The sequence below is a fragment of the Martes martes genome (assembly GCF_963455335.1).
Source record: "Martes martes genome assembly, chromosome: 10".
Taxonomy (NCBI): domain Eukaryota; kingdom Metazoa; phylum Chordata; class Mammalia; order Carnivora; family Mustelidae; genus Martes; species Martes martes.
In genome coordinates this window covers 14,438,183-14,466,102 of record NC_137898.1, presented here as the reverse complement: position 1 = coordinate 14,466,102, position 27,920 = coordinate 14,438,183, and the positions used below count along the sequence as shown (strand labels likewise).

Sequence of the window (27,920 nt, the reverse complement as noted above, 5' to 3'; positions counted from 1 at the left end):
GAGAGACAGATTTCAAAAAGCTTTTACATCCATGAGAAGATTCATTGTGAAAATCACTGCTAAGTGAAGAAGTGAATAGCCTTTAAGGTTCTATGAATGTTTGTGTTCCTTTGCCTGTTCATCTTTATGTATGAATTCATTACAACTTTGAGAATATTTCATTATGGTGTATCTCATTTCCTAATTTTAAGTCTTTTTACATATAAAACGTGAAGCTGTGGGGAACCTGGGTGGCTCAGGGAGTTAAAGCCTCTGCCTACAGCTCAGGTCATGATCCCAGGGTCCTGGGATCGAGTCTCGCATCGGGCTCTCTGCTCAAGAGGGAGCCTGCTTCCCCCTCTCTCTCTGCCTGCCTCTCTGCCTACTTGTGGTCTCTCCCTCTGTCAAATAAAGAAATAAAATCTTTAAAAAAACAAAAAAAGAAAAAAACAAACAAACAAATGTGAAGCTGTGCTCGCACAAAAAAGCCCTAGTGTTATTAACCAAGTATATTCATTTGCTAGGATTGTCTTAACAAAATACCACAGACTAGGTGGCTGAAACAACAGAAATTTATTTTCTCACAGTTCTGGAGCAGAAAAGGCCAAGATCAAGGGGCCACTCGGGTTGATGTGTTCTGAGGTCTCTCCTCTGCTTGTAGGTGGTCACCCTCCTCCTTTCTCCTTACTTGGTCTTTTCTGGGCACAAGTAACTCTTGCACTTCTTTGTGAGTCCAAATTTCCATTCTTCTTTTATGAAGACTTAGATCAGATTGGATTAGGGCTCACCCTAACCACCTCATTTTAACTTAATCACTTTAAAAAGAGGTTTATTTATTTGTTTTAGAGAGAGCGAGTCAGCATGAGTAGAAGAGAGAAAAGGGTGAGGCAGAGACAGTCTCAAGTAGACACCATGTTGATCATGGAACCCAACAAGGGACTTGATGCCATGACCCCAAGATCATGACCTGAGCTGAAACCAAGAGTTGGACCCTTAGCCTACTGAACTACCCAGGCACCCCTTTACTTAATCACTTTTATAGAGGCCCTATCTCCAAACACACATTCTGAGTCACTATTAGTCAACATACAAATCTTAGAAGGTTGCCATTTAATCCATAATATCAGGGTTTAATAGGAGTTTTCTGATGAAAGAGACAGGGAAAGGTAGCCTGGGAGCACAGTACAGACAAGGGAGCATAGGAGATCTGGCAGTAGAAAAAAATATGGACCACAAATGATAAACTCTAAAAAAGTTTATTTAGAACAATTTGGAGACACGTTTGTGATTATATTGTGATTTAATGGTAAGACAGTGAGATTTTAGTAAAATATTTTTCATTTCATCATGTCCTAATATCCTATCCCAATACTGTAAATGAACTCTAATTGATTCTTTAGAGACTGAGGTGTATATTTCTGCTCTGTGGAAGAGGTCTCAAAGGTCTGTGAGAAAATGTACATATCAAGTCCAACAAAGCATGCCAAAATATCAGAGGAAAGGGAAAAGCCCGTCACTTCCAGCATCTGTCCTTCCTTGCCAAGGGTAAGCAACTAGAACCAGGGGTAGATAAGTGTTTTGGTCTCTCTTTGGCCTCAGTTAAATTAGAAGGGGGATACAGAGTCAGGCATGGCTCTCAAAGGATCACTGTTAAGCCAAACACACATACAGAAAGACACAGTCTTCTAAATAAGAGTCCACTAACGAGATGCCTCACTTTCATCTAGAATTTGCAATTCAGTCTGGTAGTTATGTTGGGCCATCCTGTATTCACTAACACAGTGGGGTAAACAAAAAGAGAATATGGTTGACCTACTTTTGGATTATAGTGTCCAAGCTATACTGTGTGATATTTTCACGTCTTGCTACTAGTTTTCAGGTGTTAGAGGGACACATTCTTCCCCCAAATGTTTCGTCCTCCAGTGGAGGAGCAGTAAACAGGAGAAGACACATCTTGAGAAACCATTCTACATGGGATGCTTTAGCATGATTGGCTCAGACTTTTTCTGTGTCTTTTATTTCACATCCACACTTTCATTGCAATTTATTTTATTTTATTTTTTATTTTTTTAAAGACTTTATTTGTTTATTTGACAGAGAGAGAGAGATCACAAGTAGGCAGAGAGTCAGGCAGAGAAAGAGTGGGAAGCAGGCTCCCCGCTGAGCAGAGAGTCCGATGCGGGGCTCAATCCCAGGACCCTGAGATCATGACCTGAGCGAAAGGCAGAAGCTTAACCCACTGAGCCACCCAAGTGCCCTTCATTGCAATTTATTTTAAATTCAAGATGGATTTTAGGACATCCTGATGGTTATGAGGGTAATGATTAAGAGTCCTTTAATAATCTTCCTGCTTAAGTGATACAGTACACTGAGTAATAAAAGTCTAGTTGAGGGTAAATTTGTCTTAAGTAGTTTGTATGAGGTTAGAAGTAGACAATACTTTGGGGGAAAAGAGCTTCAAAATATAAAGATAATTACCCACTCATTCATTCTAGAAATATTTATTAAGTGCCAATAAGTTGCTGGGAACAGTTCTATATGTGCTGGGTACAGCAGGAAACAAAACAGAGAAATCATACTGACCTGTGTGATATATGCTGTATGCAGTATGCTGATAGGGAAAATGGACAAGAAACTATATCCAGGAGCTAGAAGATGACAGTATGTCTTGGGGAAAATAGACCAGAATGGGGCCTCACACCTCATCTCCTGCAAATCCCATTCAAATGTCATTTTCTTATGAAGACCCGTTCTTGTCACTCTATTTCAAATCCCATGCCCTCGTCTCACCAGCAATACCCATCTTCTTGTTTTGCTCAAACTCTGCTCTATTTCCCCCAAAACTATTTGTGTTCGTGTAATGCCAAAATCCTTAATATGTCTTCCAATAGGCTTTGTGAGCTGATCACTCTTGTGGCTCACCTACTGGGTCTTCTACACACCCCGTCTTTACTTAACCCCTCTCAGCTCTTGGAGTTCACCAGATTCTCTGTCATGTGAGGGCTCTGATATATGTGTTTTTTTTTTTTTTCCTCATGGAACTGCTTTCCTCTCCTCCTTATCCTTACAACGGGCTAGCACTGGGCTCACTTCTCTGGTCTCTTTTCAATATCTCTTCTTCTGTGAAGACTTTGAACAATAGACCAAAAAATTATTAATTTTTTTTCAGTTATTTGCCTCTCTGGAGGGCAGGAGTAGAAGGGTAATAATAGGCACTGTCAGATATTTTCATTTTCCCCCCAAGTTTTGTCGCATTGAAGGTGAACTTAATAAGGCACAGGTATTTTTCATTGTATTGATAAATAATAACACATCTGAGGAGGCTCATAGTAACTACTGGTATGATGGCTATCATACACCGGGTTGTACATTATCAATATAATGTCCATAAACCCCTGCCAAGATAACTATTACTCAAGCTTGAGCAAATTCAGAAAAAAAAATTATAGTGTAGAAATGAACACCAGCATAGCACAATACATGTGAAGCTCCTAGGATGTGAGATTCTTAAGGGGAGATTCTGTGAGTAAATTAGTTTGGTTGAAGTCCTAAATAGGTGAAGACAAGTAGCAAGAGAGAGTTGTAAAGGTTAAGTTGAAGCCCACTTAGGGAAGGGGGTATAGGACTAAAGCATCTGTGCTTTGTGTGCTAATGAGATGAGATCCATTATATGGAAATAGTTGGAGGAATGAGTGATCTTCAGGATTCTAAGCTTTATCTACTACAGTTTATCAATCAAATCATGTCCTCTCAGAACATCATTCACTACATCTGAAAGATAACAAGACATAATATTTAAAGATTAAGACACTTCCTTTCCTTATTAAAGAGGAACAGTGGACTCTGGGGGTAGAACATTACAATTGACAGTCTAGTTACAAACGGATTCTGGCTTACCTCAAAGGACAATGTTCTGAAGTGGAAGAATGTTGCGAAGTAAATCACAATCTTCTCTTGGTTTTAACTTCCTCCCACTATATTTTTAACTAAGGGATAGTCTGTTGGCTACTGGGGCATCAGCCCCAATTCCATATGTTTTGAATTAGATTCCTCCTTTTAGCTTCTTCCTCAGAGTTTTAGAGCTTTGAGATAATTTGAAAGGATTCATGGCTTCTCAGTCTATCATTGACACCAAAGATTGTGCTTTTCCTAATATTTAGCATTCAATGTATCCAAAAATAGCTCAGCTATGTATATGAATCTCATTGATCAACAAGAGAAAGTGGGGAAATAATGTTCCTTAAAAAGGCTTTTTTAAAGATCTTTTATTAAGTAAAAAAATTCAAGTTGTCAGAGGATTATATATTGCCTTAACCAGGAGAGCAAAAAGAAAAACAATTTACTTATAAAACACATAAATGGCTCAACAGTTGAGAGCACATACTCTTGATAAAGAAAATTCTGTTTTTAAATACCAGCTCTGCTATTGATCTGTTCTGTTGGACTCGTTTCTTAAACACCATGAGAATCATAATAGTGCCTACTTTATGAAATTATAAAAAGGATTAAGTATTTCAAGAATGCAATTTAGAATATTAACTGGAGCACAGTGATTATGATATTATTATATTATATTAATTATATTATATTATGTATCATATCTAATGTAAATGTATTCATAGTTACAAGAGTGGTACAGTGTGTTGATATTTGTGTAATTATCAACACAATGCCTAACACATAAATTCTCAATAATACATGAAGGATACTAACATTTTTTGAGCACTTACTATGTACTTAACATTGGGTTGGCTATTTTCTCGCATGTCTCCTTCACTCAATCAAACAACCAGTTGGGGGGTTTATTTTTCTTCTCTGGTTGGACTAAGGGCCTTACCCTGTATGAAAGCCCTAATTTCACAATCAGATTCTAATACTAATACCTGTGGTCTGCCCAAGCCACAGACTGAAATTCTGTCATTCTAGGTAATCAAGGATAAAAGTCCATAAATGTCCTAATAATTACTGACTTAACTTAGGCCTTTATTTATTTCAATAGAACAATTGCAAAATGATTTTTCCCCCCTCAAAGTCTTTATCAGGCTTTCTCCTCTGTGGACATGGAGGTAGGAAATCGTACCATTCTGACTGAATTCATCTTGGTGGGTTTCTCAGCAAACCCACAGTGGCAGCTGATTCTATTTGGACTATTTCTGGTGCTCTATTTGATGACTTTGTCGGGGAACATGACCCTGGTTATTCTAATCAGAATTGATTCCCGCCTACACACGCCTATGTACTTTTTCATTGGCAATCTGTCCTTTTTGGATTTTTGGTACACTTCTGTGTATACTCCCAAAATCTTGGCTGTGTCTCAGAAGATAAACGTATTTCCTTGGCTGGATGTGGAGCCCAGCTGTTCTTCTCTTGTGTTGTAGCTTACACTGAGTGCTACCTCCTAGCAGCCATGTCCTATGACCGGTATGCAGCAATCTGTAACCCATTACTTTATTCAAGTTCTATGTCCAGATCTCTCTGTACTGGGCTTGTCGCTGGCTCCTACATAGGAGGGTTGTTGAATGCCATAGCCCATACTGCCAACACTTTCCGCTTGAGTTTCTGTGGTAAAAATATTATTGACCACTTCTTCTGTGATGCACCACCATTGGTAAAAATGTCTTGTACAGATACCCACGTCTATGAAAAAGTCCTCCTGGGTGTGGTGGGCTTCACGGTCCTCTCCAGCATTCTTGCCATCCTGATTTCCTATTGCAACATACTTCTGGCGATCCTGAGGATCCGCTCAGCCTCAGGAAGGCGTAAGGCCTTCTCCACCTGTGCTTCACACCTCATTTCAGTCATGCTCTTCTATGGATCCCTGCTCTTCATGTATTCAAGGCCAAGTTCCACCTACTCCCTGGAGAAAGACAAAGTGGCTGCTTTGTTTTACACTGTGGTCAATCCACTGCTCAACCCACTCATCTATAGCCTGAGAAATAAAGACGTCAAAGAGGCCTTCTGGAAAGCAACGCAAACCATAAGACTGCAGAGATGAAGGTTATATTTTGTGGAATGTTCTTATTGCATAATTTTCCAAATTATTAGCATATATGTATGTTGATAATCATTGCAATTTTCAAGTAAATTCAAGTCATACTTAAAGCAGTGACACATTGAAGAAACCACTCTTCGTTCATCACTATTTTGTGATTAAACTATTTTAAACCAATTAATTTTGGGTTATTTGATGCTTTACAATATTGTATTTTACTCTTTTGTAGTGATAGATTTACATAAAACTTATTCCCTTGATTATCTTTGGGGCATCTTGGAAAGAGAAAAGGAACTGGGCAGTTTTTGTGCATGCAGTTTGTCTTTGAACCTTGGGAAGCAAATTTTATTGTGTGGGGAGAGGATCTAGAATGGTTAAACTGCTGTAAATTTACTCAGGATTTTATAAATATTTATTTTTAGTAAGGCATTCTCTCCATACTTCATCATAAAGCTCTAATTGAGTATACAGAAAATATCTTTGTAAACCTTGAGTTTTCTACATCAATATGTTTAAGAGTTCTTTAGAATGAGCAAATAAACAAACAGCCAAAATATCTTTCCACATCCATGAAGAGATATGTGTCTTTGAAATTGCATATCACCTCTGAAGAGTGATCTCTCCACAGAGAATAGAGCACGTATTCTGCGTTACACTCTTTTCACTTCGTAACACCACATATTCTCTGTGAAGGAAAGGATCAAGACCAAGTGGAATAAGCCATAACCAATAAGTTTACTAACAGAATTCCACTCTATTTTAGACTCAATACTTCTTCTTCTTTTTTTTTCTCTCACCAGAGGATTTTAAGCGTAAAGAAACTTACAGCTCAATATTCAGTACCTGACAGATTTAATTGATGTTTTTTTTTTGAATACTCCTTACAACCACAGTGAAAATTCAGGATTATTAGTTACATGTGACAAATTGAGTACCTTGTGCCTTATCAGTTAATACTTTATTATTGAAAGACTATAGCTATTACTCTAACAGGCATGGTCATTAAATAAATAAATAAATAAATAAATAAATGTATTTATTTTTCAAGATTTTATTTATTTTTGAGAGAGAGAGAGAGAGAGAGATTGAACAAACAAGTGGGAGGAGGGGCAGAGGGAGAAGCAGAATTTCTGTGGAGCAAGGATCCTGATGTAGGGCTCAATCTCAGGACCCTAAGATCATGACCTGAGCCGAAGGCAGAACTTGGACCAACTGAGCCATTCAGGCACCTTATAAGATGCATTTAAATTGAAATTTTACAACAAATAGGTGGAGTCACTTCAAAATTTCTGTTAGCTCTGACACTTCTGATCTTTCTTTTCCTCTGCATTCATCAAATAACACCTCAATGCCTTCTCTTTTCATCACAATACTCTTAACAATTTAAAATTATTTTTATAAATATTGTTAGTTATTTTATTTGAGAGAGAGAGATATATGAAGAAAGAGAGAGAGAAATTGCAGGGACGGGGGCGGAGGGAGAAGGAGAGAATCTCGAGCAGACTTCCTGCTGAGAACAAAACCCACCTTGGTGCTGGATCCCATAACCCTGAGATCATGACCTGAGTTGAAACTAAGAGATGTTTCACTAACTAAGATGCTTAACTGACCGAGCCATCTAGGCTCCCCAACATTTAAAAAAAATTCTTCTATTACAGAAGTTCTGTAAGTGCTGGATGAGAAGGAATTTCCTCACAGTCTCTTAAAGCTCAGTATGTAGGGAAAAAAAAAATAGGTCGATCTTAAGGAGACAGCAAAGGAAAATTGAATCTTTTAGGATCTTAGAAGCAATAAATATACTTCCATTTTGCATTAAGCCCTGAGGCTGCTTTTTAAAACTATGTTAATATTCAATTGAACCAGTATTTTATAATATAGGTTATAATTTGATCACTAGAGCAAGTCAAACTAATATAAATAAAACTTTTTTCACTGGATTTCTTTGACTAGAAAAAAAGATGTGCTGTTTATAAAAAGCCAGTTTCCCATGCCTCTTCTGAAGCAGCCCATTCTCCCTGAGCACTGATGTGAGAAATACAGGTCAACTCAGATTTCCGATTGTGTGAACCAGACAAGTTTTTTTAAGGCTTCTTTCACATCCTTATTCCTCAGACTGTAGATCATGGGGTTCAACATGGGGAACAGCACAGTATAAAATGTTGATACCATTTTATCCCTCTCAAAGGAATAGCTGGAACTTGGGCGAGAGTAGATGTAGAGAATAGAGCCATAGTACAAGGTGACTGAGACCAGGTGGGAGGAGCAGGTGGAGAAGGCCTTGTAACGGCCCTGGGTGGAGCGGATCCTCAAGATGGCAGCGATGATGAACAGGTAGGAGGCGAGGATGAGCAGTGTGGGGGCGATGACGTTGGAGGCCAGGAGGAAGTACAGCACGGCCTGGTAGCTCTCTTTCACATCACATGCCAAATTCACCAGTGGTGGGACATCACAGAAAAAGTCATCAATGACATTATCACCACAAAAATCCAAGGTGAATGTATTGCTGGTGAGTATTATTGCATTGACAAAACCTCCAGTATAGGAATATATAACCAAACAGATGCACAATCTCCTTGACATGGCCTGAGCATAAAGCAGGGGGTTGGAAATGGCTTCGTAGCGGTCATAAGCCATGGCGGCCAACAGGTAACACTCACTATATGCCAACCCAGCAGAGAAGAAGAACTGAGCTAGGCAGCCAGCAAAGGAGATGCTTTTGTCTTCAGAGATGCAGGTCACCAAAATCTTTGGGGTGTAGACAGAGGAATACCAGAGATCCAGAAAGGAGAGATTCCCAATGAAGAAATACATTGCTGTGTGCAGCCGGGAGTCATTACAGATCAACACCATGAGGGTGGCATTTCCTACCACGGTCACAGAGTACACGCCAAGGAATACCACGAACAGGACCAACTGCATCACCGGGTCTGTTGTGAAACCCACTAGGATGAACTCAGTTACTGTATGATTGCTTCTCTCCATGGTTTAAGAAGACCTCACCTGCAAATGAAAGAGTGAAATGTTTAATTCCCTCAACCCATACTATAGGAATGCAATCTCTGTGATAAGCCTGTGAGATACAGTTAAGACTATAAGCTGTTAGGGCAAGTGAGATCAGAGGAGGAATTTTGCCTGACTAGGGCAGGTGATGGGAGCATTAACATATTCACTTCAATGAAATGTATTTAATAAAGGAAAGCTTGAGTGCTCTTGGTTGCTTGCTTATTTTTCAAGAAAAATATTTCTTGAGCTCCAGGTGCCTTCTTGGCATTGGAATACAGCTGTGAGGACAATAGGGCTGACTCCTAATCTATGAGGACTTTATTTAGAGTCTTACATAATAAATAAACAAATACATGTGGAAATATTTTCAGTTAATGTTAGAGATATTAGGAAAAGAAAACTGGATGGTGGGGTGAAAATGAACTGGGAGAGGAACTAATTAAACTTAGACAGTGAGAGGAAACAGTCTTTTCTTATTTCCCAGCAATACATGGACAAGTTGCTCAAAGCCCATGAGAGATGGGAAAGTCCCTGTAGTTTAGAAGGTGGTGACATTTGAAAGATGGCAGAGTATACCACCTGCAAATACACCTTTTTAGCATATTTTTTTTCATTAATGTTGTAGCATGTATCATTACTTTGTTTTTATTTCCAAATAGTATCCCTTTGTATGGATACACCATATTTCGTTTACCTATTCATCAATGGATATATGTTTTATTGTTTCTATTTTTTGGCAATTATGAACGATGCTGCCATGGGCATCCTTATACAAGTTTTGTAAAGACAAATGCTTTCATCGGTCTTGAGTAGATATCCAGGAGTAGAATTGTTAAGTCATATGGTGCATCTATATTTAACATTCTGGGAAATTACCGAACTGTTTTCCAAATGAATCATGACATTTTTCAATCATATCAGTAAGGCATGTGGGATCCAATAGTTCCTCATCCTGATACAAGTTATTATCTTTTTGATTTTAGCAGTCCTATTGGGTGTGAAGTGGTACAATATTGTAGTTTTGATTTATATTTTCTTTTTAAAAAAGATTTATTTATTTATTAATTTGAGGGGGTAGGGAGGGGCAGAGAAAGAGTGACAGAGAGAATCTCAAGCAGACTTCCTGCTGAGCACAGAGCTGGATGGGGGGCCTTGATCCTATACGTCTGAGATCATGACCTAAGCCAAAATTAGAAGTCAGTTGTTCAATTGACTAAGCTACCAGGTTCCCCTTGACTTACATTTTCTTAATAATTAATGATATTAAGTGTCTTTTCAACTGCTTATTAACTATCTTCTTTGGAGAAATATGTATTAAAATCTTTTGCTCATCTTTTTATTAGTTTCTTTTGTCTTTTCATTGTTGAATTATAATACTTCTTACATATTCTGGATACAAGTCTTTTATAAAATTTATTATATGCAAATATATTTTCCAATTCTCTGTTATTTTTTTACTTTCTTGATGATATCCTTTGACATGCATGAACTTTTAAATTTGATAAGGTTCATTTTATCTTTTTACTTCTCACTTGCTCTTGATATCTTATTTAAGAAACCATTGCCTAACCCAAGTTCACAACAATTTGCTCGGTTTTATCCAAGTGTTTTTGTTTTAGTTCTTACATGTGGGTTAGTGATCCATTTTGAATTAATTTTTGTATATGGTGTGAAGTGGGGGTCCAGCTTCATTCTTTTGAGTGTTAATATCTAGTTCCAACAGCATTTGTTGAAAAGACTATTTCCCCCCACTGAATTCTCTTAGCATCCTTGCCAAAAATCAGGTCACCATTGTTTGTTTCCTATTGTCCTTGTCACAAAATACTTCACATGTAATGGCTTTAAACAACACAAATATATTATCTTACAGTTTTGTAGATTAGAAAGAAGTCCAACATGGGTCCAACTGCATTGAAATCAAGATGTTGGCAGGGCTGTGTTCCTTTCTGGAGACATTAAGGTAGGATCCATTTTTTTGCCTCTTCCAGCTTCTAGAGGTTGCCCACATTCCTTGGTTCGTGGTCCTTCTTCTCCATCTTCAAAGTCAGCACCATTGTATCTGTATGGTCACATCTTCCTTTTGGCTTCAACTCTTTTGCTTCTCTTTTCACTTTGAAGGACTCTTGTGGTTATATTCAGTCTAGGTGATAATCCAGGACAATCTATTTTTTAAATTAATTAATTATAACACGATTTAATGTACATTTTACTTAACATGTGTAACATATCATGATGTTATGCTGAATAAGTCATATTCATTAAGTCAAAGGAAAAGGAGGAATTTATGTCAAAGGTTTCTTTTTTCTCTTTTTTAAAAACTACATTATCTTGAAATGCAAATGTGGATCCTAATCGCTGAAAAATCTCTGAAGTTGTTTTTTTATTTTTAGTTACATTTTTTTTCTTTTTTGTCTCTACTGGTAAACACTGCCTAAATCAATCAATATGCAACCATTTCCACACCTTGATTCATGAAACAATTTGTGATCAGCTGCTCTCATGAATAGAGCATGACATTATACATACAGAAACTTATACATTACCATCTTTTTTTGTTTGTTTGTTTTTGTTTTTTGTATTTTATCTCTTTTTTTGGGGGGGTGGAGATGTGGCTGTAGTGAAAAAATATATAAAATAAAAATAAAAAAGTCATTTAAATCTATCATCACTTCATAGTTACCATAAAAAAGAAACTAAAAATTTCATACAAAAAGAAAAGAAAAAAATGAGGGTATGTTTAATGTACAACACTATAAACATCACAGCCAATAGGCAGTAAACATTTTTAAAAAAATGATTATAGAAATGTGAAGAACTGTCATTTGTAAGGTCAAATGATAAACAGCAGACATGGCAGTAGTGGGGCGATCATCAGGACAATTTATTTTATAAGTGACTTTATTCTATTTCATTTTGAAGTAAACTCTGCTCCTGATGTGGGGTTCGAACTCATAACCCTGAGATCAAGAGTTGCATGCTCTACTGACTGAGCCAGCCAGGACACTCTATTTTAAAGTCAGGTGATTAGCAACCTCAATTTCCAGTTCCCATGTGTTCAAACATGTTCCTGGATTCCAGGGATTAGAACATGAACATTTTTGGGAGACATAACCCTACCTACCAAAACCATAAGTGTAAGGATTTAGTTTTGGGTTCTCCATTCTATTCCACTGATCTTTATGTCCATCTTTATGCCAGTACCTCACTGTCTTAATTACGGTAATCTTGTAGTAAGTTTTTTTTCCTGTTATTTTTTAAATTAAATTATTATTTTTATTAACATATAATGTATTATTTGCTCTGGGGGTACAGGTCTGTGAATCATCAGACTTACACACTTCACAGCACTCACCATAGCTCATACCCTCTCCAATGTCCATAACCCAACCACCCTATCCCTACCTCCCCCACCCTCAGTTTGTTTTGTGAGATTAAGAGTCTCTTATGGTTTGTCTCCCTCCCGATCCCATCTTGTTTCATTTTTTCCTTCCCTACCCTCCAACTCCCCCTCACTCTGCCTCTCAAATTCCTCATGTCAGGGAGATCATATGATAATTGACTTATTTCTCTGATTGACTTATTTCTCTCAGCATAATACCCTCTAGTTCCATCCACATCATTGCATATGGCAAGACATCATTTCTTTTGATGGCTGCATAGTATTCCATCATAGATATATCTATATCTCACATTTTCTTTATCCATTCATCTGTGAACAGACATTTCCGCAAAGAAGACATCCAGATGGCCAAGAGACACATGAAAAAGTGCTCCACATCCCTTGGCATCAGGGAAATACAAATCAAAACTACAATGAGATACCACCTCACACCAGTCAGAATGACTAAAATTAACAAGTCAAGAAATGACAGATGCTGGCGAGGATGCGGAGAGAGGGGAACCCTCCTACACTGTTGGTGGGAATGCAAGCTCGTGCAACCACTCTGGAAAGCAGCATGGAGTTTCCTCAAAAAGTTGAAAATAGAAGTACCCTATGACCCAGCAGTCTCACTACTGGGTATTTACTCTAGAGATACAAATGTAATGATCCAAAGGGGCACGTGCACCCAAATGCAAGTTTTGAAATTGCTCTTCGGTCTTCTCTTTAAAATACTTCTTATCATCCTTTAGCCTTCCCCATATATATTAGTTACTCTTCTACAGTTGCCTTTTTTTTTTTTTTGTTCAACTTTGTATACAAATATTTAGGTTTTGTCACTTCTCAGGGTCTTCATTTCCTTGTGAGGGCTCCCATGTCATGTAATATTTATGTTAAATACATTTGTATGCTTTTCTTCTATCACTCTGTCTCCTGTCAATTTAATTCTCATGCCCAGCCCAAAACCTTAAGGTAAAATTTTGGTCTCCTAGACAATTTCCTTCCACAATCACAGAGCAACCTCTCTCCTCAGTTACTGTGAAGAAGTCTTTGGCACATTTATCATATGTCCCAGGGAGAGAAACACATTGAGAATCAGAGAGAAATTTCAGAGTGTAGACCAGTAAATTAATCCATCTGGTTATGTCAGGTAACAAAATAAGTGATGTCATTGTAAGTCTTTTGGGTCTAAAAGCCTGGGACTTGACATTATTCTCCATGGAGAATAGTTTTAGAACTAGCCATGTGCAATGCTTAAAAAGACACTTATCCCACCTTGATATTATTTGTAATAATAGTTCTCAATTTAACTATTTGAATATTGAAATAAAATTGAATTTATCATATTGAAAAACTTCCACTTTATAACAAACATTTGAAATGCTTCCTTTATAGTCCTAAATGAAATTTGTGGTTAATAAACCTACCTACAGACATATGTGTGCATATGTATATAAAATAATTATAATTATAGAAGTGATATAAAAGAAAAGTAGCTCACAATATAACTATTACATGGTAATAATTACAGGATTTATTCTGAAATAGTGTGAATTTTGATATGTAAATCCTGCAACATTTGGTGAAGTGGTTATACATGTATGTAGAATCATCACAAATATTTTAGTGATCCAAATATCAAGACTGGCATTTCCATCAGTCATAAGTTTTCTGACAAGGTGAATCATTCTTGATAAAGTTCCAACAAAATAAATGACACTCTTCCCTCAGTTTTGAATTCCTAGGTGAGTTGATTTATAGTATAACTTTGCAAAATACACTGTTTATTTGTAAAGTGGAGTAGATTTCAAACTCACAAAATTACAAAGGTCTTTTTTCAATGCACAAATGTCCATCAAGACACTGTAGAGGGTGTAGACATTTTTTTTCCTTTGGATAGGACTGCCCCCTAGGTGCAAACCATTTTCATCATTGTCTACTGCTTATTAAATGGGCCTTTGATCTTTGTGGCAGTCAAAAATATAACTGCGCATTTCAGAAATGTTCCTTAAAGGGTGTTATCACTTTGTGAAGAAACCACACTCCACAGCTTTGTATTTTACTCTGTATTATAAGGTTCTTCTGGGAATTATGTGAAAAAATAGAAACTACCTGGAGAATATCTCTGAGTGGTGAATTTCTATTTTTCATAGGCATACAGGGTCACTGGAGCCAAGCAGAGATAAGATCTCACTAGGATGTAAATTTCATGAGAGCAGTAACTTTTGTCTCTTTCATTCATTATTATATGCCTCATGCCTAGAATAATAACTGTTATATAATAGACCCACAATAAATATTGAATGAATGAATTAATTAATGGACAGCCCTGAGTTGGAAAAGAAACAAACCAATAGAAATGATTTTCTGGGTGGCTTCTAATTATGTCATTTTCCTCTTAAACCATCAGCAGAATTGTTTGATATCCCATGTGCATTTTCTGGCACCAGTAATCCCTGCCTTGATTTTTGCAAACAGAAATAGGAAGAAACAAAGGAAACTGTCTGCAAAAAAGCTTTGCCAAATATGTCTTTGCCTAAATGGAGTGAGTCTGCGAAGATTTTTTTTTTTTCACATAATCAACAGATTTTCCAACCTCATAAATCGTGATGGATAGGAAGCCTGATTTTACAATGAGAGTTGAGTGGTCTAAACCAGAGATACCCAGGATATCATGGAAAAAGCGTCTGACTTTCAGGAGATTAACAAGGGTTCAAGTTCTCCATCACTAGTCAATGTTGTAAAGCCTCAATTTCTTCATATATACGGGATAACTTATCTCTCCTTCGGGTTGTTGTAAAGAAGATAACTCAAGTAAGGACTAGGCAGAGTACCTAGCACATCGTAACCATTCAGGCAGCCAGTGGTTGTCAAATTCTATGGCTGTAAGAATCACCCGGCCCGGCTCCAGAATTTCTAATTTAGCAACCTGTGGGTGGGACCCAGAAACTTGCTTTCAGTAAAGCAACCCAAGGGCTTATATTGCACATTGTCCATAGGCCAAGTCTGACAAATGCTGAAATAAATATCATTTATATTCTTCTTCTTTTCTTTTTAAGTAGGCTCCACACCCAGGTGGAGCCCAACATGGGGCTTGAACTCATGACCCTGAGATCAAGACCTGAGCTGAGATCAAGAGTCAGGCACTTAACCCACTGAACCACCAAGATGCCCCTCAGTTACATTATTCTTATTCTTTATCATGAAGTCTGTCTGCCATTCTAATGGCAGAATGTGAAGAATTGAGGAATTAAAGATGTGTTGCATAATGTTATACATAAAGAGATGAGCTATGAACAGATCTACTCTGACTGCCAGTGCTAGGACAAAAACAAGTAAGGCATACATTTCGTTGGGAAGAGACTGGCTTGAAGAATTATGTTCTGTTTTGTTAATCCAACTGCAGTAATCCGGCTGTGCTTGCTAACCACTGAACATATGATTCTTCTAATTAAAGTTATACTTTTGTATGATAAACTAAATAATGCATTTCCATCCCTAATTACTAGAATATAAAGGTTTGTGGTGAGAGATAGTTCCTTTTGTCTGGAATTCTTCTCAGAAATATCATATGATGTGATGCTTTTGAATTAAAGCATATCAAACTGAAAGAAATGTGAACATTTTTGGATGGCTTTAGCCCTAAACAGTCTCCAGTAATCTCAGCTACTTCATCCTGCTTCCCCAGCTGTGCTGTAGATATTAACAATGCTTTCGACTCAGGCTGTCATAGTGGCCTGGGTATTTCTGTGTCTCTTCAGCTTCTATTTTGAGTGCAGAATTGGCGAGGGAATGTTTTCCTTTATTTCAAGCCCTAAGTAGTTGTTGGGTAACAGCTGTTTTTAAAGATAATCTTTGAGGCACAGAGATGTTGCTGAGAAAACAAATTTCCTGAATTCAGAGAAGTCTTCCCTGTTTGATTTGCCTGATTTTACTTTTCTCCAGGTCTTGACTCATGCCGTTGCTTCTTCCAGGATTCTTTCTCTACCCCGGCTCCTGCTTTTCTGCTCCTGTCAAAATCAGCCTTGTTTAGAAAAAAAAAAAAAAAAAAATCTGCCTTGTTGTTTTGCTGCCAGTTCCTCTGGTTTCCTCACAGTATCTCACTCTGTGGGCCTGGTGTCGCCCTGGGACTCCAGGGTGGGTTCGTTCTGAAGGAGTCTGTCCCCATCCGGATCGCGGGTTCTGGAAGACCCACAGGCCTTGTTTGATTCATGACCACTTCCTTGCTGTCATTAGGGAGAAAACTATAGAGATTATGCTGAGTGAAATAAGTCAAACAGAGAAAGTCAAGTATCATATGGTTTCACTTATTGGTGGAGCATAACAAATAATATAGAGGACAAGGGTAGATGGAGAGGAGAAGGGAGTTGAGGGAAATTGGAAGGGGAGGTGAACCATGAGAGACTATGGACTCTGAAAAACAACCTGAGGGTTTTGAAGGGGCGGGGTGGGAGGGTGGGGGAACCAGGTGGTGGGTATTAGGGAGGGCACGGATTGCATGGAGCACTGGGTGTGGTGAAAAAACAATGAATACTGTTATGCTGAAAATAAATAAAAAATTTAATTTAAAAAAACAAACAAACGAACAAAAAGAATAAAAAACAATATAACAAAGGAATCTAAAAAAAAAAAAAAACAAAAAACAAAAAACCTATAGTGAATCTTCCCCTTTCTCAGTTCAACATCCAGACACTCTGCTTGTTTGGGTTGATGGCAGGAATCCTAAATAGGTGGGTGCAAGGGTCCCGCCTCCTGCACAGAAGCCGGATGAGGAATGAAGAAATCCCTATTCCTTGTCCTCTGACTGGGAGAACCCAGGCAAGACCTTGGCCAAGATTAACAGTCCTCACCACTGCCCAAGCCTGATTCTGCAGGCCTCCTCACAGCTTTCTAACTCCAGAAAATTGCAAACTCCAGAAAATTCATTCTCTGTGTAAGTTTACTTAATCCTGGCTTTTGTTGTTTATCGCCAGGAATTCTCACTAGTATAGTATCATAAACCCAATGAAAACTTCAGGGATGTTTATAAACTTCAGTTTGCCGAAATCCCACACAATGCCCATCTGTTGTCTGTGCCTCCTCCACATTCTGGTACCTTCTGGCACTGGCGGCCTGATTTTTCCATCTTTCATTTCCAAACCATTATCCCCACTCGGAGTCCATGTGGTTCGAGTGGAGTTGCCTCCACTCCCGGCTGCAGGGTGGGTCTGTCTGGTCCAGACAGCATACCCTCTGGCTATCTTGGACTGGTTCAGGGATGGGCGTGTGACTTCATCCAGGCCAATGAGATTCGGCCCCGGGACTTCCGCCACAACCACTGAGAAAGAGATGTGTCTCTTTGCCAGGATTGCTAGCCTCATGGTCCAGAAGGCTGGGTGGGGTTTCCAGGGACCGCCAGGAGGGTGGATCAACCTGAAAGCCCCTGAGGATAAGCCGGTGCGGAGGAAAGCAAAGCTGAGAAATCCTGATGACGCTGTTTGAGGAGCTGGAGTGAACAGAGCCTGAGTTGTAACATTAACACCTAACATGTCTTAAATACTATGTACTAGCACTGGTGCGAGCATTTCACATGTTCTAACCATTTCTGTAGGCTGCCAGCACAAAGGACTATGAACTGGGCAGTTTAAAACCACAGGCATGTGTTGATTCCCTAGCTCTGGAGGGTAAAGGTTCAGATTCAAGGTGTTGTCGCCAATTTATATGTTGAACTGTTAACCCCCATTGTGGCTGTATTTGGAGATGGGGTTTGGGAGGAAGTCATTATAGTTAGTTCAGTGAGATCATTGGGTTGGGCCTTGATTTGATAGCATTAGGGTCCATATTATGAGAAGAGACACAAGAGAGCTCTCTAGCTCCCTTTCTGCCACGTGAGGACATAGCGAGAGGTTGGCCTTCTGCAAGCCAGGGGAAAACTCTCACCAGAAACTGACCCTTTTGGACCTTGCTGGACTTCTAGCCTCCAAACTGTCAGAAATTAAATTCTGCCATTCTAGCTACCCAGTCTATTATGGCAGACCAATCAGACTACTAATGCTACTTCTGAAACCTACAGGAGAGAGCCCTTCCTTGCCTCTTACAGGTTCTGGTAGCCCCAGGTGTCCACTGGTTGGCAGCTGAGGGGCTTCAGTTGACCTCCAACAGCCCTTGGTGCTCTCCCTTGTGTCTCCCCGTGTATTTTACAACCTCCCCCTCTCCCCGTAAGGATAGCAGTCAGATTGGATAAAGGGTCTACTCTATTGCAGTAGGATCTCATCTTGACTGATGACATGTGCAAAGATCCTGTTTCTACATGGGGATGAGGTCACATCCTGAGACACGAGGGTTAGTGCTTCAATGTATCTCTTTTGGGAGGGCATAATTCAACCCATAGCACACGTGTTGACTTACTCAGTCCCCACATCTATCAAGTAGGCATGATTTTTATCATCATGCCCTCACCCAGATGAGGGAGGTGAGGCACAGAGAAGTTAAGTAACATGCCCAAAGTCCTACAGGGAAGAAGGATTTGAGCAGAGGTCTGGAGTCAGACAAAGTGGTGACAAAGCCTCCACATTTAGCTACTGCACAATTTAGCCCGGAGACATGATCCAATCAATTCCCTAATTTGCTTAGGCCAGTTTGCATTGGGTTTCAGGTCCTTGTAATGACTCCTTCTTCCTATGGTTGGTCTGACCCTTTCCTGTGTCCAAGTTCTTATGAAGAGCTTAGCTTCAGGACTTCATGCAGGCCCGCCCCTTGGGGTCTACTCTAGCTTCTACAATTACTTCTTCCTCTTCCTTCCCCCTCCTTCCTCCCCATCAATACTCTGTGCATCAGCTGCTAGCTCTCAGCTGGATTAGAAGGAAGCCAAGGGAGTAAATCGATACAGAGTGAGGTGTGATTTATAGATTGTAATTTTCCTAGGGGCTTTTAGCTTTTAGATGCAAGTTGTTAACCCGTTGATTATCTGTCTGCAAGTTCAGATCTGAAGATGAGACGGAGGTGTTCAGGCCAAAGCAAATGGAGAACTTTAGGGGCTGACATTGTCTTTATTCCTTTAACAATTCCAACAATTCCAAACAGATGGCATGTGTGGGAGTGTAGTGTGAGGGGACTCTTGTTGGGGTATAGTTATTGACCCCTTCTGGAGAGTGGGGATCTTAATGTACCTTTAGAGTCTTATATAGATGAAAATTGTTTCTTTTTTTTTTTTTTTAAGATTTTATTTATTTATTTGACAGAGAGAGAGAGAGCACAAGCAGGTAGAGTGGCAGGCACGGGTAGAGGGAGAAGCAGGCTCTCTGCTGAGCAGGGAGCCTGATGTGGGGCTCAATCCCAGGACCTTGGGATCAGGACCTGAACTGAAAGCAGCCGCTTAACCTACTGAGCCACCCAGGTGCCCCTGGAAATTGTTTCTTTAGTCAATTCAAGATTTTGTCTTTTTTTTTTTTTTTTTTTTTGTAAAATCTCTTCCCTGGGAATTCCTGTTGCCTCATATCAGTCTTTAAAACCTTACTTATAATTCAAACACAATTTACATGTCTTATACAATAGAGGATACATTTTCCTCTAACTAACATCTATGATTACTGTGATCAGCATTAAACAAACAAAGTCAGATTTAGATGCTTTTCTGTTTTTTTTTGTTGAAAATCTCATCTTCTGGAAACAAGGGGCGGGCCTGAAACGTACCCCCTCTTAACTTTTTAATCTTCTTAACTGAAGCTGGTCTGACACACTAGTTAAAGATGCATAGAGTCAGAGGGACTTGGGTTGGAATTTCTGCTTGATATTTATTTGTCTGGGACCTTAGGCAGATTAGCTAACCCTGATCTTAGTCATAATATGGAAGCATTTCCGAGTTGCTCTAAGGATTAAAAGATATAGTGATTATGAAGCTCTTAATTCGACACATAATAAGCTTCAAAAATGCTATTATTTTTATCTTTACACCCATCTTTCAACAGAATAGAGTAGCTTTCATGCAGTTTAGTGCTCAGCAAATGTGGAAATTCTACTGGTTTGAGTACAGAATTCCCAGGCCAACAGGGACAGTACATTTTTAGATACTTGTGCCCCAAAGGGGAGGGTTATATCAACTTCAATTTGCATGAATGGGTGTTCATTTCCCAGTGATCCCGTGAACTGATATAAGACATGGTCTTCTCTGTGGCTATAATACTTACCTTTTGTTAAGTGAGGGAGGAGAAAAATGCAAAGAACAATGTTCTTGACTAGGCAAAAAGAGATGGGATTTGGTGTGCAAATAGACAGTCTTGCTTTAAATAGGAACATGAGCCTGGGAGGGATCGTAGGAGTATATGGACAGTATATGGACAGTACCGGCAGGCAGGTAAGACTTGGTGGAAGAAAAGCGTGAAAGTGCCTCTTATTTTTTTCCGTGAAATAACCAGATTCTCGGGGTGCCTGGGTGGCTCAGCGGGTTAAGCCTCTGCCTTCGGCTCAGGTCATGATCTCAGGGTCCTGGGATCGAGTCCCACATTGGGCTTTCTGCTCTGCAGGGAGACTGCTTCCTCCTCTCTCTCTCTCTCTCTGCCTGCCTCTCTGCCTACTTGTGATCTCTATCAAATAAATAAATAAAATCTTTAAAAAACAAAACAAAACAAAAACCAGATTCTCTAGGTGTGAGTAGGATGAGGCAGCAGTGTTAGAGTTTGGAGGAGAGGAGGGATGGGATGGAATGGCTGGCTAAGACAGTGGATGGACTGCAGAATGTGGTTTGGTCGCCAGGTAACAACCAGGGCTTTGGCATGGCGATAGGATCAAGGGAGACCAGCCAACATGGCAACTTATTTATTGATTGATTTATTTTGGTTAGTTGAATGGATAACACTGCAGAGAGGCCAGTGGGTTGGACTGAATTAGAGCTACGCTTTAACCAAGAGAATATGACACAGCAAGAGAAGGACAAAGGAGTCAAGGTGTATTCCTAGAGGATTGCAATGAGGAGTGAGTTAAGCTAAGAGAGGAAGGAAATGAGACATGAGAGACAGTGAAAAGGTGGTAGGATAAATAGGATAAACCGTTTGACTTAGAATAATTCACAGTTAATACCTATTTTGGTGATTATTTTATTGCCTGTGTATTCCATAAGACCATATGCTTCATGAGAACAATTACCGTGCTGTTTTTTGCTGAACATTGTATCCTGGGCTTGAATCAGTGACTGACTCAAAGAAGCACCTAGTGATATTATTTGAATATGTGAATGAACAGTAGTTTCTATTTACTGAAGAGTTACTATGTGATAGGTATTTTTTGTTAAGCACTTCGTAAACATTTATGCTTCATAATAACACTGTGATGCAGGTATCATTGTATGTCCTTTTTCAAATAAGGAAATAAGATTAGAAGAATGGTTAATGGACTTTCCAAATCCCCTCTAGCTGGCTGGAATCCAAACGAATTTGTCTGCAGAGTCTATGACCCTATTACTGATGCCTGATTGCCTGCCATGTCCTTCTACAGTTAAAAATGTTTTCTCCCCTGGTAAGAAAATTGGCCATCACTTCCCTACCTTAAGATGTGAACTCTCCCATCCCTCCCCTTGTGATGTCCCTTCTTCCTCTTCCACCACGACTAATGATTTTAATACCAGTTCTACAAGATTGTTGTGAAGATCCCATTAACTTATGCATATAAATGGATGAAAAATTCCTTTTCGGATTTTTAATTCTTTTTACCAAGTAAAGATGTGATTATGATTTTTCCTTTACCACTTCAGGTTGCTTATTCCTTTAATCCCTCCCCGTCCCATAATCTATTACTCTCTCTTCTTCCTCTGCCACATGGTAACATCTTGCCATTTGTCAAAATTTAGAATGCAGACATAACTTCTCCATAAAGATCCTAGGCCAGAGAAAGAAAGGCACTGTTTGGGTTAAATTGTCTTGGCCCGAGGGAAAATAATTTGAAGTTAAAGAGTCGTATGCTGACTTGCACATTTCTAGAGCAGCACTGTAGACATTCCATTTGAAGACAATGGGATGTCATCTCATTTTGAAGAGATGGTCTTTCCCAAGCACAGGAAATGCACTGATCCAAGAGACTGTGGTTGGCAACCTTCCTTCCTGTTCTGTGGCTCAGTGCTCCTGGGCTTGCCAGGTGGCAGTGCTTGCACCACCTGCACATTTGCTTCCTCATTTTGTGCGGGTTGTGCCTTTGTATCCAGCGCAAGGGTGTTGAGAGCATTTGTGGTGCCAAAATCCGGCCCGTGCTCTGCTTGTTGGCCCTGTGACTGCTGAGTTTATCTAAGGGAAAGGGTACCTGTTTCTAATTGCATTAGAGGCTCAGATAGGCCAGCACAGGCTTGATCCACCTCTTTCCTGTTGTTCCAGGTGGGTCTGTGTGCCTCTTCACATTAAACTCCTCAGCGTGTCTGTGCATGTGTGTGTGCATGTGTACCCTGCTTGTAAAATTACTTTTGAAAATTCAGATCAATAGTCTGATGCCTTATTTTACCAACAGTGACATGACCCTTCCAGAATTTCCAATGTAATACATCGCTAGCAAATTTCCCTCACTCCCATCACCCCCCCCCATCATCAGCCCTGGGTGTTCATGATCTTGTTTTCCCTAAATTTTATTCATGCTTTTGAACCTCGTCTCTCCACTCCCCATTCAGTGTATTTCATGAGCATTTTTGATTTTTTTGTATGCAAGTCTTTATTTTACAGAAATTGTATACTGTTCTAAAGTCTTATTTTTTTCCACTAGCCTGATGTTTCTAAGATACGGTTGTCTTTGGTTTTTCAACTGCTTTGCCCCCCTCCCTGATTCTCTTGGGTCTTCTTTTTTTGCATGACTTACCTGGGAGGACTCCCTCCTTCTTCCAATGTTAGGCGCCCTCTTCTTGGCTCCCACGGTATTTCAGTTCTTTTGTTGCTGTAATTATGATTTCATTTTGTAATTAAAAAAATCTAGGGGTGCCTGGATGGCTCAGTCAGTTAAGCGTTGGGCTCAGGTCATGATTGACCTCGGTCAGGGGATTGAGCCCCTCAACAGGGGCTCAGTGGGGAATCAACTCCTCCCTCTCTCTCTGCCCCCTTTCCCCCCTGCTCATTTCTCTCTCCTCAAATAAATAAATGAAGTCTTAAAAAAAAAATCTGTTTATCTGTTTGTGTTGAGATCCTCCATGGAGCAGACCAACATATACATTCACCCAATTCTGCTACCTAACATAGCTTTTGGAAACTTTATTGTCAACAAATGTGGGTTGAATAAATGAATAATAATGATAATCACTGAAGTTTATTGAGTGTGAACTACATGTCAGACATGGTTCTGGAGTATCACATCTCTTGAACTCATTTAATTCTCACAACAGTCTTACAAATGAGGGACTGTTATTATCGCCATTATCTTACAGAGAAAAACACTAAGCTATGGCATGTTCAAGTAACTTTGAAGTTCATGTCACTTGTAAAATTCAAGTGCCCCCCCACAGTTAGTAAAGGATAGAGCTGGGATTCTAACCAAGGCAGTCCGGCTGCAGAGTCCAGAGTCCTAACTGTCATCCACAGCAGCCCACAGACCATGTAGGACCTGTGGCTCCCAGTCCAGTGTGTGTTCCATGCCAGAGTGCAGGCTCAATCCTTGTTATTTCTGTTCATTATTAGGTGTCGGTTGGGTGTTGCCATGAGTGCTGTTATCCCACTTGGAGGTGGGTGTCATTATCCTTGTTTTTATAGATGAGGAGACCTGGGCTCCAAAGAATAGGGTATCGTGTCTGTGATCTCACAATTAGTGGCAGAAACAGGATCTGAATCCCTGTCTGACTGATTTTCTAGCTCTTCCCATGATATCACATGATTATCAGAGAGGGCACCCTGGATCTGAGATCCTTGTTGCTCTGATGCCTTACATTTGTGAGAAACTGATGGGTACTTGGTGGAAAGACATGGGCTCTTCCACCTTTGCTGTGGTCTGAGGAATGTTTGCCTATACTCTTGCTCCATAGTCTTGCCATTGAGGGGTTGGATCTTTTTTCCAGAACCTGAGTCTCTCTACCCCATGAGCTTCTAAAATGTGGGCTCTGTGAGGTCAGGGACTCGTCTCTGTTGTAACTCCAGTGTTTAGAACACGGTTTCACACAGTAGGTTCAGTAAGTATTTGCTGAAGAAATGCCAGATCTAATAATTCTTTTTTGTGTCCTTAAGTCAATTTATGTGGTATTTTCCGTTGCTTACAATCAGAGGAGTCCTAACTGATAAATACCCATGGTAGGTATTACTAATCATTTATGACCCTTTTTTAGCAGCGTCTAGGATGCAGATTTTGAATTCTTTTCTTTTTTAAAAAAATATTTATTTATTTATTTGAGAGAGAGAGAGAGAGGAGAAGGGCAAGGGGAGAGGAAAAGAGAGAATCTCAAGCAGACTCCCCACAGTGCAGAGCCTGATGTGGGGCTTGATCACAGGACCCTGAGATCATGACCTGAGCTGAAACCAAGAGTCAGCCACCTAACTGACTGAGCAACCCAGGCGTCCCTGAACCCTTTTCAATATGGTGCTTCAGGCAGACATTATGAATCATTAGAATTAGTAGGTGAGAGGGAACTCATTTAAAATCTATACTTGTTTTTCATTTACTGTGTAACAGTTACTGCAAAATTGGCAGCTTATCAACACATATATTTTTTCCCTCAGTTTCTGTGAGTCAGACATCTGGGCATGGCCTATCTGGGCCCTCTGCTCAAGGTCCCACAAAGTTGCAATCCAAGGGTCGACTGGGCTGCGTTCCTTTCTAGAGCTCAGATGCTCTTTCGTGCTCGTTTAGTTGTTGGCTAAATTCACTTCTTTGCAGTTGTAGGACTGGGGTCCCTGGTTCTTTGTTTTATTTTCTTCTTCTTCTTCTTCTTCTTCTTCTTCTTCTTCTTCTTCTTCTTCTTCTTCTTCTTCTTCTTCCTCTTCTTCTTCTTCTTCTTCTTCTTCTTCTTCTTCCTCTTCTTCTTCTTCTTCTTCTTCTTCTTCTTCTTCTTCTTCTTCTTCTTTTTTTCTGGCTGTCAGCTCTAAAGGATTCACTGAGATTCTTGTCACATGGCTGTGTCCCAGGCTTGATCACTACAGGAAAGCTCTGTTCTGGATATACAGGAATATCTTTTCAAGAAAGACTCAGTTCTCCTTTTTAAGGACTTTAATGTGGATTAAGTCAGATAATCTCTCTTTCAATTAACTAATTTGAGACCTTAATGACATCTTAATATTTTTTTGAGATTTTATGTATTTATTCGACAGACAAAGATCACAAGTAGGCAGAGAGTCAGGCAGAGAGAGGAGGAAGCAGGCTCCCTGCAGAGCAGAGAGCCCGATGCTGGGCTCGATCCCAGGACCCTGGGATCATGACCTGAGCCGAAGGCAGAGGCTTTAACCCACTGAGCCACCCAGGCGCCCCCCTTAATGACATCTTTAAAAATCCCTTCCCTTTTTCCTTAGAACTTAACAGACTGATGGGAGTGAGATCCCTCACATACATAGATCCCACCTGCACTTGTGGGGGAGGGGGTGGGTTATACAGGGAATCTTGGGAGTCCACCCTAGAATCCCACCTAGTCCACCATCCCCGATCCAGCCCAACTTCTTTCCTGTACAGATGAGGAAACTAAGCCTGAGAGAGGCAGTAACCTGCCCTGAGCACGGGATGTCTGGAGACGCAGCTGAAATGAAGGCTCCGGGGCCGCAGCTTCCTACGCCAGTAGGAGCAGGACCCCGCTTTGTGGTCATTGTTGAACTAGAGCTGAACCTCTTTAGTCAGGTCTGTACAGTCTCTGACCTTGAGGCAGCAACCCTCGTGTTTGACTCATTTTTGTGTCTCCCCCTTCCCCCCAACTCCCCCTGTCCCTAACAGAGAGATACACACACAAAAAATGTTTTAGAGTTGATTGGACTAAAAATCCAGTGGAATTTGAAGGCTGAAGTGAGCTGTCTAATGTCTAATACCAAACCAATGAGGGAGTCAGACACAGAGAGAAGCCTTAGAGGACTTTGATGGAATATTAATAGAGTCCCTGCCGGTGACAATGGTGTCTCTTCTAGCTGCAGCTGTGACCTTTTAGAGTTAAGAGTCACCATGGGGACCCTTCCTAAGGGCTGGACCCCCTGCTTTTCACCAACTGAAGCCACTTACCAGCGATGGTCATGCTGGGGCTGATGGAAGAACATGATGAATAGGTGAAAAGTTTGTTAAAAATGTCAGCTAATGACCCCAAATGATCTCCTGGGAGGCAGTGGGGTTCATAAGCTTTCACTCACCAGCTGTTTTAGGGCATTTGAATGGACTTTGTTCTTCTTTTAATAGTCCAGGCTTCTTAATATGAAATGTGTGTTTGTCTGAAATGCGGTGCCAGCAAACAGAATCCTGTGGGAGCTCTATGTATAATATATAAAACATATATGTTAGAGATATAAATGTTAAAATATAGAAGTATTTTATCACAACTTCCCGGGGACTACAGTTTTAATGGGGAAAAAACCTTTCTGAGATTTGGATACCTATACAATTTTTTGGAGCGTATTTCATGGCAATGATCAAATTCTGACTTTCTCTAGACCAGGATATTGCCTGAAAAATCATAGACTTTTAAAGAATAACAAAGGCCTAGAAGTGATTTGTAGAGTGAGGGACAGATATAGGATGAGGAGGAAAAGGTTTTTTTAAAAAAAAAAAATGTAGGATTCTGAAAAGCATCTTTGATTGGTCATTATATGAGTTTTCTCTTATTGTATAACAAATAACCCCAAAACTTAGTGGCTTAAAGGAAAGGCAGTTATTATCCTATTCTTTCCTCCGATCAAGAGTCTAGATGCGGCTTAGCTGACTCAGGGTCTTATGGGCATTGGCCAGATCTGTGGTCTTATTTCAAGGCTCTCCTGGAGGAAGATCCTGTTATAAGCTCACTCAGATGGCTGCTGGCAGATGAGACATCAGTTCTTGAGGGCTGTTGACCAGAGACACGAGCGTTTTCCATAGGGCAGCCCCTTCTTCTTCTCTCTGAGTCACATGAGACAATGTGCCACTTTGGAAGCAGAGTCTCATAATTCACAATGTCTCATGCTTGCTTCAGGGAAATAACTCAGAGCTCTTATGTCAAAGAGGAATTACAAATGCTTATACAAAAAAAATTCTTTAATATGTTTGTTGTTCTCTGTGTTATAAAGGTATTAAAGTCTGAAAGGCTGGCTTCTCTAAGTCTGGTTTTCCTTAATTATTCTACTTAATTATTTCTTTCTTTAATTATTTTATGTGAAGGCAGCCAGGTTCGCAGGTGGTTTCAGAAAGGCCCCCATGGCCCACTGGATTAAAAGCAAAATACTCACATTTCCATTACTCTATTAAATCTGTTGTGTTAAAACACAAGTTCTAGATGGCTTCTGTCAAAATGCAAATAACAATCCCATATGAGAAATTTGTTCATTAATCACCAAAGCAGTTAATGTCAGGCTGGTTGGTTGCAGGAGATAGAGAGGATAGATCAGCTGAGCCATCACAGTGTAAGGGACACATGGGTATCTGGGCACCTGAGGGCAGAGAAAGGAGGAGGTCAACAGTGGGGGCCAGAGCAAAAATCCT

The 27,920-nt window shown here is 39.8% G+C and overlaps 1 protein-coding gene and 1 pseudogene across 2 annotated transcripts; one reads left to right on the top strand and one right to left on the bottom strand.

Annotated features, from left to right (window-relative positions):
* The first annotated feature begins 5,039 nt into the window (after positions 1 to 5,039).
* LOC308351117 (olfactory receptor 9G4-like) lies at positions 5,040 to 5,974 on the top strand (annotated as a pseudogene). The gene has a single exon. The product of its transcript is annotated as an olfactory receptor 9G4-like (transcript).
* A 2,043-nt stretch (positions 5,975 to 8,017) lies between these two features.
* On the bottom strand, positions 8,018 to 8,953 carry LOC308351121 (olfactory receptor 9G19-like; the record flags this gene model as incomplete). The annotated part of the gene is made up of 1 exon (XM_080816600.1): positions 8,018 to 8,953. The coding sequence occupies one exon, from the start codon at positions 8,951 to 8,953 to the stop codon at positions 8,018 to 8,020; it is 936 nt and encodes a 311-aa protein (XP_080672726.1).
* Between the last annotated feature and the right edge of the window lie 18,967 nt (positions 8,954 to 27,920).